The 12,004-nt window shown below is 39.2% G+C and overlaps 1 protein-coding gene across 4 annotated transcripts in view; it reads right to left on the bottom strand.

The window, feature by feature from the left end:
* Positions 1-12,004, bottom strand: part of LOC145433089 (mitogen-activated protein kinase kinase kinase 1-like) — a 42,922-nt gene that overhangs the window by 13,760 nt on the left and 17,158 nt on the right. For all 4 annotated transcript variants that reach the window (XM_080310010.1, XM_080310013.1, XM_080310011.1 and 1 more), the window contains exons 10-17: positions 11,864-11,977; positions 11,665-11,801; positions 7,777-7,898; positions 6,608-6,750; positions 5,085-5,236; positions 3,149-3,281; positions 2,965-3,086; positions 1,748-1,842 (exon numbers count right to left, since the gene is read on the bottom strand). In XM_080310010.1, coding sequence (XP_080166136.1) covers positions 1,748-1,842; positions 2,965-3,086; positions 3,149-3,281; positions 5,085-5,236; positions 6,608-6,750; positions 7,777-7,898; positions 11,665-11,801; positions 11,864-11,977 — 1,018 coding nt within the window. The remainder of the gene's footprint in view (positions 1-1,747; positions 1,843-2,964; positions 3,087-3,148; positions 3,282-5,084; positions 5,237-6,607; positions 6,751-7,776; positions 7,899-11,664; positions 11,802-11,863; positions 11,978-12,004) is intronic.

The raw sequence follows: 12,004 nt of genomic DNA, 5'->3' as shown, positions 1-12,004 counted from the left end.
TCGTTTCTATAGACACTCTCATGGGGTGAACAGAAAATTTTCAAAGTTTTGGGTATTTATTTTTATATAATAAACAGAAACTTTCTTCTCCTGTAGCAATGCGGCTACTGGTTGGAATCGAACCAAATTCGGTGTGTAGGCTTAAATTAGGTAACCTAACAATTTTATCAAGTAGCCAGTACGATTTGAGAAAAAAAGTCATTTTAGAGCACTCCTACTGAACAGAGAACCAAGTGACTTGAACTTGGACTCGAGCCACAACACTGTATCCACACTATAATGGATAGCATATAGCAGTGGTCGGGAACCTTTTTCGTCCGAAGAGCCATATTGGCCCAATTTTTTCCATTTCAACTCCCGAAGAGCCATACATGTCGATCAACTGTTACGTCACAATTGAAAATTTGTGACGTCATGGTAGCACATTGGGGATTCGTCGTGTGCGCCTCATTTTATCTGTAAAAATTCGTACTAATCATGCTGGTAACCGCATTCAAGCATGCGAAATTTGAGTTGCGAGAACGTAGCTTCGTCGTGATGCTGCTTTTAAATGCGACAACCCATGATCACATGCGTAAATGGAGCCAAACATGATCACTACAGCCGTATATACCCAATGTAAGGTGTGATACATCAGTGACATGGGGTCAGGGGAGGCAAGCGAGGCAGTTCGTCACCTGTCGCTACGATGAGTGAACGAAAATTGTGAAAATTTCAATTACTATTGCTAGTTTTATTGGTATTTTCTATCGATGTTAATGAATGACTGAATTTTGAACATTTTCCTCCCAAAATTAGGCGACTTGCATATTTATTATTCGAAAGTACAGCCCAATGCGATAGGTAAGGCACAGACGGGCCAAACTTCGCCATGGATACCGCAATTCATCGTGAATAGCTTAGAATTTATAATAACTGATGTGAACCGAATGTAACTGTTGCATTGATTCCGAAAATCTAAATACTGATCGACTTCTCAATTCTGAAAGTATTTGGCGAGAACATATAACGTTGCGCTACATGCCTACATTTTATCGCTGGTGTCACAAAGCGACACACCAATCAAGAACGTGGATATGGCGTTGTTTGTAATTGTGAATGTCACTTCCACGGCAGTTCATTTCGCGCAGTAGATCGGGAAAACGGTGCGTATATAGGCTATATTTGATAACTACGTTGTCATTTATGGGCATCACCATTTCTGCTATTCTCTTTGATCAATCAACGTATCGTGCAATCCAAGATTTCGGGTCAGGTACATCGAATTCGCGAGTGATATTGGTCGCCGGCGCGACAGTAACTTCAATTTGGGGATTTTGAAAAGGGCTGTCCGAGCCCCTAACCCTGAAGACGGCATTTTCTTTACCTCTCAAAGACATGTTTATACGCTCACGAGAATAATTATTGTGGTCGTGATGAAAATTTACTAACCAGTTGCTGCGATATTGATCAATTCAGTAAAAAAAAATATTTATTTGAAAAAGAGCCTTATCTTATACCCAAAAGAGCCATATATGGCTCGCGAGCCACAGGTTCCCGACCGCTGGCATATAGCATCTAGGATATCGAGTCAAACACAATCAAGCCATTGTGTTAACTAGGGTGACCATGACCAAGCCAGCATGACATTACCACTGATGAAGATGCAGATCATGTTGGGATTTCGCATAAGGCGCATAAGATAACATGTAACGGATCGTCGCGATATATTACACAGCACAACAAACAAATATCCCAAACGCAATACCGGTGCCCGCAGAAATTTCCTTGCCCACGGCCAGTTCCCCGGATTGACCATTGCATAGTTCCATGATCGTACTCACAGACAGTTGTAAGGCACGTCTGAAAAGCAAGAGATGGAAGGTGTGAGTCTGACGGATTCCGATGATGTAAAAAAAATTATATTACATCTCATGAGATATTATTATTGCATTATTAGACACATAGCGATCTGTGCGTGAGGGACGTGAATATATTACGTTTTGGAATATAACTCCGACGCTACGAAGTGCGGAACATTACATAATAATGACTGCCATCGATCACAAATAGCCACACACCACGACACACCCAATTGCACAAAAAATTGCGTCAACACAATCACGTGAATGCGGTCCGTTTCCCGAAGACATTTGCGGAGGTGTCTGACGTCAAAATGCAAGAAATCAGTATCGCCGCATTGAGCCGTGCGTCAAAAACAACACTGGAATTACTAAATTTTCTTGAAATAACCTGTTGTTAGTTAAATAATACACAAAAAGAAAACATCCGCGTATGCGTAAGAGCAGTACGAGATTTCGATGATGGTTTATTTGATATCGAGTTCTTTTTCAAGAGACTTTCGGAGGTACAGAATTTCAATGTACAATTAAATAAAGTATTCGTATTGAAAAAAAAATCAATATTTTCGGCTGACACTTGTCAGGGGTAATCGTCGGCAACTAGAGGAGAATTCAAAAGAACTTTGTAAGCCTATATCAACAGTCGTAACACGAAATGTGACATTGCAAGACATGAAAATTCGTCATTCATATACAGCGGCACAATACATCATTTGATCTTGCATTCAACTTAACCGGTATCTCTTAACAAGGATCACACGAAAAGTTCTTCGAGCTAATAAACGCTTCTTACGAAAGTATTTTAAAATCTGTATTCAGTCCGGCAACATATATTCAATTACCACGGCTAGTTCTGCACGCGGAAATCGGTTTTCCGAGCACGTACTCGGAAAGAATGACCTTTTTTAGTCGATTCAGCAGCGATCAGAGTCGGGTGGATAAATTTCCCGTTTATGTCTTTTTCCAGATCCGTAGATATGAGGGGCGAAAATTTGTGCGAGCTTGACAAGGAGGGGAGGAGTCGAAAAGGGTTGGGAACCATCGACATGTTGACAATGGTGTGATCACGTATTTCAAGTAGAGGTCAGTAAAAGACAATTATACTGTGTATATAAACACTCACCTAGTGCTGTCAGCACATCGCAACAAAATAGTCTCGACAACAGGCGACAAGATCTTCCGAAACGCGCTCACATCGGCGACACAAAGGCACTGCGTGTAAGCCAGCATGGCGCGTAGCGTTCTCTGCGCAGGAACAAATCGATGTGTGACATCAGCCACACAAAATACAACAGCGCAAAACGTACCAAGGCGGTAACGTACACCCTGTATTCGGGATCGGCGCAGACCATCGCCAGGATTGCGCAGCACGAACAGAGGTTGGCGTTCGACGTTAGCGTGGATATTTCAGGGTCGGCGGTGGCACCCCTTGGCGACGATCTATTGCCAGAAATAGTGAGAGAGTTATTTAATTGGTTTGGCAAGAAAAATTCACATTCGCAAAGTGTATACTAGGGTTAAATCACATAACCACGAGAATAGCAAGTGTCTGCGCAGCAAGCTTGGCTCGTTGCGCACTATACAGTAGGGCTCTTAAAAAATGACTTTTTTTCTCAAACCGTACTGGCTACTTGATAAAATTGTTAGGTTACCTAATTTAAGCCTACACACAAAATTTGGTTCAATTCCAGCCAGTAACCGCTTTGCTTCAGAAGAACGTTTCTATTTATTATATAAAAATAAATAATAAAAAAATTTAAAATTTTCTGTTCACCCCATGAAAGTGTTAGGTTGTCTATAGAAACGATGCTCACCAAATTTGGTTCAATTCCAACCAGTGGAAGCGGAGTTATTGCCGTCGAAAAATTTTGATTTGAATAAAATAGTATTTACGGTGAGCACAATTATAATAAATAAACAAAGAATCGGTCACCGTAAATACTATTTTATTCAAATCCAAATTTTTCAAAGGCAATAACTCCGCTTCCACTGGTTGGAATAGAACCAAATTTGGTGAGCATCGTTTCTATAGAAACTAGACAGCCTAACACTTTCATGGGGTGAACAGAAAATTTTCAATTTTTTCATTATTTATTTTTATATAATAAATAGAAACTTTCTTCTCCTGTAGCAAAGCGGTTACTGGCTGGAATTGAACCAAATTTTGTGTGTAGGCTTAAATTAGGTAACCTAACAATTTTATCAAGTAGCCAGTACGATTTGAGAACAAAGTCATTTTTGAAGAGCCCTACTATACAGTTCCCATGTAGGCCTAGATATTTAGAATTACAGCATAAAAGTGATTCACAAATTGGATTAGAATTAGATTACCGGCCTTTTTTTCTGATTAGTTCAATAAGACAACTAGAATTATCCAATTCTACAAGTCTGACGGCTCTTCGCTACATCAGATAACAAAATATTGGGAAGCACATTTTCGAAACGCGCACGTGACAGGCGAGATTCCGTCTAGCCCGTATTGATTACTATCCAAAACAGAGGCGGTGGCGTCGTTGGCAGTCGCGGAACCGAGCAATTCCAGAACCTACTTTTGGCAGAGAGACAACGTGACTTGGCAATCTACGGGTGTCTTTGAAAATTTGCGGCAATCCATCACCAGGACGGGTTACGGCGTTTACAAAAATAATCCACTTGCAATGTGAATTATATACAAATAACGCGACGGCTTCGGATCGTAACGATATTATGATGAATGTTTCCCCTGCAAATATTAAAATTTTTCCGTGCACGTCAAGCGTGTTTGGATGTCTATATCAAATTTCGTTTAAACCCTACTACCACATCTGGCCCACAAGATGATTACTATAAGTTTTTGTTGCAGTCAAATCCGTGGAAAGTTACAATAATTTTTCGCAAAAGTTGCAGTAAAAAGGTTGCATTTAACTTTCACAAAAGTTGCGTTAAAAAGTTGCATTCATGGACAAGTTCCTCGAAATTATGAGGGTGTGAGATCCTCGAATCATTTCCTATCCAAGGCACTGTAGAGAAACTCAATGTCGGCGACTGCAGCAAAATCAACAGCCTGAAAAAATTGACCCAGCGAAAATATAGTTTTCGGCGGTCCCGCCTAAATGTACGTCACATCGGAAAGGACCTCAAAATTCTGTTTAGGTTGGTGTATTTTGATAAAAGTTGAAATATATCATTCAATATTAGGGGCCATATATCGGGACGTCTTTTGGAAAATCTTATACAACTGCCAACAAAAGTAAGCATGTTCACCGGTCCGAATCTTCAGAGTGATCATCGGGGATGTCGTATGGCTGCGTAGTTAGTAGCGCCCCCGTGATATCATGCGACAATCTCCGCAGACCGTTCTCCCTGATGTTGGCATGCGAGGAAAACAAGCAAGTGACGAGCTCCCAACCGAAAGCCTGGAAAAACAACGGTGTCAGCAAAAAATCCGAGTCAAATTCGATCGGCTCGAGTCAATTATCGGGAAATCATCGCACATAACATCTTGTCAATATCCCGGTTTCAAAGAAATATCGGTATCGCCCGTTTGAGGTAAACAAAATTGGCAGACAGACTGCCAGACTAGACAACATTGATCTAATCCTCCGCCCTACGTAGGGTTGCTCAAAAATAACATTTTTTCCCGGGTTCCAGGCATTCGCTGGTTATTAGATTGCGAGTTTACCCAAAACACCACAACACACCAAATTTGGCTCGATTCCAACTAGTAGATGTGTGAACGCACAGGAGTTTGAAAATTTTTAATTTATTATAAAAAGTTTGAAAAAAATTCCTAATTTTACTGTATCCCATGAAATTGTTGAGGTGTCTACAAAAACGACGCAAAACAAATTTGACGCAACTCAAACCAGTCGAAGCGAAGTTATTTTAGTTTTTCATCAATCATTCTGGAATTACCAACCGTCCAGGTTATTTTAAACGAAGCCAAAATTTTAAACTGCAATAACCTCGCTTCTACCGGTTGCCAGTGAGCAAAAATTCTTGAGCATCGTTTTTTCAGACTACTTACCAATGTCATGTGGTTGACAGTAAAATTTCAAAACTTTTTTTCAAGAAATTCAAAATTTTCCACGCGTTCACATCAACCAGTTGGAATCGAGCCAAATTTAGTGCGCGGTGTTATTTATTTTAGACAATTTAATCAGTAAATCCCCGGAATCCAGAAACAAAGGTTATTTTTGAACAACCCTATCGACCACATTCGCTGACAGGTGTCCAGATGCAGCCATTCTCGGTTATTTCACTTCCAAGCGTAACAATGGTTGTGACTCTGTTCTAAGAAATACTCTGGAAACGTGCATTGTGCTAGATGCCGTATCCTTTGAATATCGGCCGAATATGTTAAGTTATTTTCAACAAAATCAATCACATGTAAAAATTGACCCAATAAAAATATAAGTTTCAGCGGTCTACCCTGAGCGTATGCCAAATCAGAAAGGACCTCAATTTTATACGATATTGAAATAATCAAGCGATCTATTTACATATAGCGCAAAATATTTCCAGTAAAAAGTTGTTTGCATGAAAAATCGAAAAGAGTTTCAGAATGTTGCATGAAAAAATAAAGATAGGTTGCAAAAAGCTGCAATATAAGATCGCTCCATACAGCTTAAAACACCACACCACATGAGTTCCGAGTATTTAGGAAGCTGTCGGAAGTTGTAAAGAAAAAGTTGCAAAAACTTGCCCTAGCTTATCAGCGAAGGTGCAAGTTATCAGATTTATCGTGTCAAAAATCCGATATTAGTTCGGTTGTACCCAGCACTCACCCGAACCCAGGTGTCCGCGGTGTCCTCGTACTCCCTGGGAATTTCCACCATAAACGGCCTCCGTGTCGTTTCCGCCGGCTTCCACACGACGCGGCATAAAGGACACTTTAACGCGTCCGCGTTTCTCCTGCATTCTTCCGCCCCTGGAAAGGTAGCGGCAATCTAGCTGCAGCAGGATCACCGACACAGACCATGGTAGCACAGCTGCACAGTAGGGTTGTTCAAAAAAAACTTTTTTTCCAAATCTCACTCGCCTAGTGACTAAATCGTCAGGTTGTCTAAGAAAACGATGCACACCAAATTTGACTTAATTCGAACCAGTAGAGGCCGTGCAATCTTGAATTAAATTTTTTTATTTATCATTAAAAATTATTAAAAAAAAATTAGAATTTTTCTGTTAACCCCATGAAATTGTTGTTCCGACTTGTAGAAGCGGAATGATTCAAGTTTTTCGTTGATAATTCTCGGATTATCTTTGATCCGGGGATTATCAATGAAAAACTCACATAACTCCGCTTCTACAAGTCGGAATTGACTCAAATTTGTTTTGCATCGCCTTTGAAGACAGCTCAACAATTTTATGAGGTTAACAGAAAAATTTGAAATTTTTTTTTTTAATTTTAAATAATAAATTTTAATTTAAATTCAAGATTGCACGGCCTCTACTGGTTCGAATTAAGTCAAATTTGGTGTGCATCGTTTTCTTAGACAACCTGACGATTTAGTCACTAGGCGAGTGAGATTTGGAAAAAAAAGTTTTTTTTGAACAACCCTACTGCACAGCTTGAAAACTTGCAGCTTTTCCAAATTATATTTGAATTAGAACTCTGGCCGCGCAGATTTTTCCAAATCAAATTCGAAACACTGGAAAAAACTTGGACATTGAACTATTCTCCGAATCAGGAAGAAACACGACAACCATCAAGTACAGTTGGTATAAAACCAAAGTTCATTTTCACAGCACAAGAATGCCAAATATCTGTACAGCAAGCTTGGCTGGTTTCGCGGCATAGGCTACAGTTGCCCAGCATTTTCAAGAAAACCAGAAATTGGATTAGAATTAACATAAGAGGATAGAAACAATTCACAAATTAGATTAGAATTTGATTACTGGCGCTTCGCTCTAATTAGTCTAATTAGATAATGTGAGTCTGGATAGTGATACTTACATATGTCGACACAGTGTGTGTGCAGTTTATTTCTGCATCCGACCTCGCACACGGTGATAGGTTCGTCGTCGATCATTTGCAGGAGGCATATCGGGCAGTTTTCCTCCTCTCCCTTCGACGAACTGCGGAAAAGGGAACAAAATTAGCAACGACCCTATTATGTATTGAGAACGAGAGACGTCAAAGTTGACAGACATACACAAAAATCCAAACGATAACGCAAAAACGAGGAGTCTTACGCTGAAACGGGCCTGCCTGTTTTAATCAGAAACATGGGGAAAGAAATGGAACTATATGCTGGCGGTAACCAAAATTTAAAACCTGAAATTTTATTTGAAAAAATCTATGCAGAAATCTACAAGATCGAAATATTATAATTTTGCAGGCTCCATGACGATAATGACCTTCTTCATTTCGGGCTAACCTTTTTTTTCGGACTCCGGGGATTTACCGATTAAATTTTTTGGTTGCCTAAAAAGGAGTTTGAAAATTTAGAATTTGTTATAATTTTTTTTTAGATTTTAAATAATGCTGTCAACCATATTAAATTGTTGAATTGTCTGCAAAAACGACGCGAAACAACGCGACGCGATTCCAACCCGTAGAGGCGAAGTTATTTGAGTTTTTCATTAATAATTCTGGGATTACCCACCGTCCAGGCAATTTTTGCAAATCCAAAATATTCAATTGCAATTAGTTCGCTTCTACCGGCTGTAATCGAGCCAAATTTGGTGTGCATCGTTTTTTAAACAACCTAAAAATGTAATCAGAGAATCCCCGGAATTCGGAAAAAAAAAGTTATTATTGAACAACGCTAGTGTCTGTGTATGATTTGAAAATACTGGCTCAAAAAAGGGCCGTTTAATTACAAGTAGCCAAGTAGGTCCAACTTTTTGCAAACTAAACATAGCTTGAAAGTCAAATTAGGATAGGAGCTGTGTCACTTTGGCATTAACCTCGAGTCCTTGATATACGTGAAACTAAAATGCTGCCGATACCAGGAGCCTAAGCAATGAAAAGATCAGCACATTGAAAATGAATACTAGGGAGATAGGAAACAGATGGCTGAAGGTAGGCTAGCATTGAGTTATTAAGCAAGTAATGCAAACTTTAACCAACAAAATACAGAGAATAAAACGGAACATTGCTTTTAAACGTATGCACGGAATCAGATATTGTGCTAACGTGATTACGTCTGCCCCAAAATAGAATCATTCGACACGACTGCAATACACAAAGAAACAAGAAATTTCAAGACATCCACACAACATATTTACATGACTTTTGGTGTTCAACTGTTGTACATAATCATTATTTTCATCGCGTTACATACTTACAGAAACGTCCCTTAGACAACGGCACTGCCAATACATGTTTCGTTACTATCACGAAGCGGACTTTCCGATTCGCTAATTTACAAAAACGAAAACGTGAACCACACTATACAATGGTATCAGAAACGGCTGAACAACAGGTCAAAAGGAACAATATCAATCAAAATCGCAACGTCAAACGACAATTAATTGATTTCTTTGACGTAACGGTCATCTTACGCATTGGAGAGTGATTCATAATGTGTCGATCGAGTATGAGCAGAATTATTACAAAGTAGTCTTGAAGCTAACGTATTTTGTTGAGTACGCCCACAACGATTGTAAATACCAATCCAGTTAACTGAGGCGTACTGTCTAAAACAAATGACAGATCGTTGCACAAGGATTAGTGAGCATCACAGCATGCAACGCCATCGGTGATAGAAGTTTCACGTAGTAGGGTTTGGTCTTCACCGTAAAAATTGGCCAAGTGTTCAGATAAACAGAATTCCAGCAATTGAAATAGTTCCAAATGTGACTATTACTTTTGCAGATCACAAATGTGATAACTTAACGACTCGAGATACAATAGAACCTGCCAATTTAAGCACTGAAAATCCAGTCACTCTTAACGCACGAATAGCTCTCAAACGAGCGCAGACAAAATAACTCTACCTACGTCTGAAGCATGGCTTTACGTATCACTGTACATAATGACCGGCGCAATGGTTGTATCAAAACAAGACACCAAATCCCGCACCCTTATGAAAAGACCTAACACAACAACGCCCCAACACAAGTCACATTTGAATTACATGACATATCAAATAGTATTGACTGTCGAGACTCTGAAAATCTTTCGGACTTTTTGCAATTCGTGTGAGTGTGTATTATAGCACAGCCCGTTCCCACTCATATCTAATACAATTTAAATAAACTTTGAAGCATCGAAAGTACGATTCAGATGCATGAGTGAATGATACATCACACAAGAAGTCCGGCATAGTTAACAAAATACGTATAAAGCCGTCAGAGACATGACACATAGACCACTGTTTTTGCAGATTTTGCAATTAGTACAGTTACCAAGTTTCCTGCGCGCATTTATTGATACCAGGCTGATTGAATACAATGTACACAGAATAAAATAATCGTGAATTTGTTGTCTTCACAGGATAATTTACTGGTAGACTTTACTTGTGCCTCTTACCAAGAGGTAACTCCACAATAACAAGTATATAAACAGAGGTTCGAATGAAACCGATTTGGTGAGGCATGATGTACCAACTTGATTGCAATGATACAAGCGTGTTTGCGGTCTAATGCCGTCCATAAAGAGAGATTCTAACTTCAAATATTTTTGATCTTACGATATCAAACTCACAGAACTGATACAGGATGGAGCAGTGATCGTTATTTTTACAGTTTTATACCGATTTCTCGTTTAGAACTAGTCCTTGCTAGATAGAGCTACCTTGCCGAGTCATCTTTGAGCGTCATAATTATGGGGGAGGGAGAATATCAAATTTCAATGACAAAATTATCGCTAGGACCATTACGACTGTGGCAATTATTAACACGTTTACGGTTTAGCGAAAAATCATAAAACGTTATACGGAATCCAAACAGTCGACTAGAAGTACGTTAAAATAATACAACCATAACTCGAGGCTAAATTGCTAGATTATTTAAATTTAACACAACGTAATTACGGCCCTCTGTATATCATCGGTGCCTTTGGGCGGTTCTGTTTAACGTGCGCGACCACAACAACGTGGATATCTGCTGATACAACTATCCATTACAAGGTGATTAAAACAGAAAACTTCACAAAAACGCCAACAACTAGAAAATATCCAGCTTTTCCAATTCAGGTTAAAATTGGATTCACTGAATTCGGAAAAACTTGGACATTGATTTAAATTCCTGATTAGATGAAATACTACAAAAATCAAGTTCAAATCATACCAGAGTTCAATCTCATAAGCACGATAATGCCAAGTGTCCGTCCGTACACAAAGCTTGGCGGGGCTGTTCAAAAGTAACTATTTGTTTCAAATTTAACTGGCTACTTGATAAAAAAATTGTTGGGCAACCTAAAAAAACGCTGCACACCAATTTCGACTCCATTTCAACCTGCCGGCGTGAAGTTCTTGTGGTATAAAATTTTACGATTCATTTAATAAAAATAAAAATATCATTTTTTTCCAAATTTCACTGGCTACCCCGTGAAACTATTGAGTCGTCTGAAAAAACGACGCGCAAGAAATTTGACTCAATTCCGACCAGCGGAAGCCAAGTTATTGACATTCAAAATTTAAGATTTTAAATCATACGGTAGTGTTTACGGTGGGTGGATCTGTAATAAATAATTTTAATTGAAGAATTTGCCGCAGTAAATACTATATTTTGCAGATCCAAAATCTTGTACTCCGATAACTTCTACTGGTTGGGATTGAGCCAAAAACCAGAAATTGGACAAGAATTATAATCAGAGCATAGAAACATTTCACTCCATTTAGTCTAATTATATAATTATATACAACTATCAAGTTTGGCCAAAGAGAATACATACTGGTCATCACTGTTGCTGGAAGTCTCCTGCTGATTGCCGTGGGATATCTGATTCACCATTCGCTTGACTCTTGACTTGCGTTTGGGAGAAATTCTAGAGTTACATCGTTCCTGATAATCCCGCAAAAGGCTTTCCACCTAAACGAGAAGGATTATGACTTAAGGAGAATATATCGGAATATATTATTGTCGGGACGCACCTCGAAATTTTTCAGCTTCCGACGCCACAGCAACGGGCTGGAAGGGTCCAGTTTGAAGACTCTCAACATGACAAACAGGAGATGGGCGCAGAACGTTCGGCCGCAGCTGCAAGTCTGCAAAACAGAGTCCATAAAGTAATG

Source organism: Botryllus schlosseri, chromosome 2, assembly GCF_051294905.1.
Source record: "Botryllus schlosseri isolate E-star chromosome 2, Bs_hap1, whole genome shotgun sequence".
NCBI lineage: Eukaryota > Metazoa > Chordata > Ascidiacea > Stolidobranchia > Styelidae > Botryllus > Botryllus schlosseri.
Note: the sequence above shows the minus strand (reverse complement) of the source record. Positions and strands in the feature narration are given on the sequence as shown.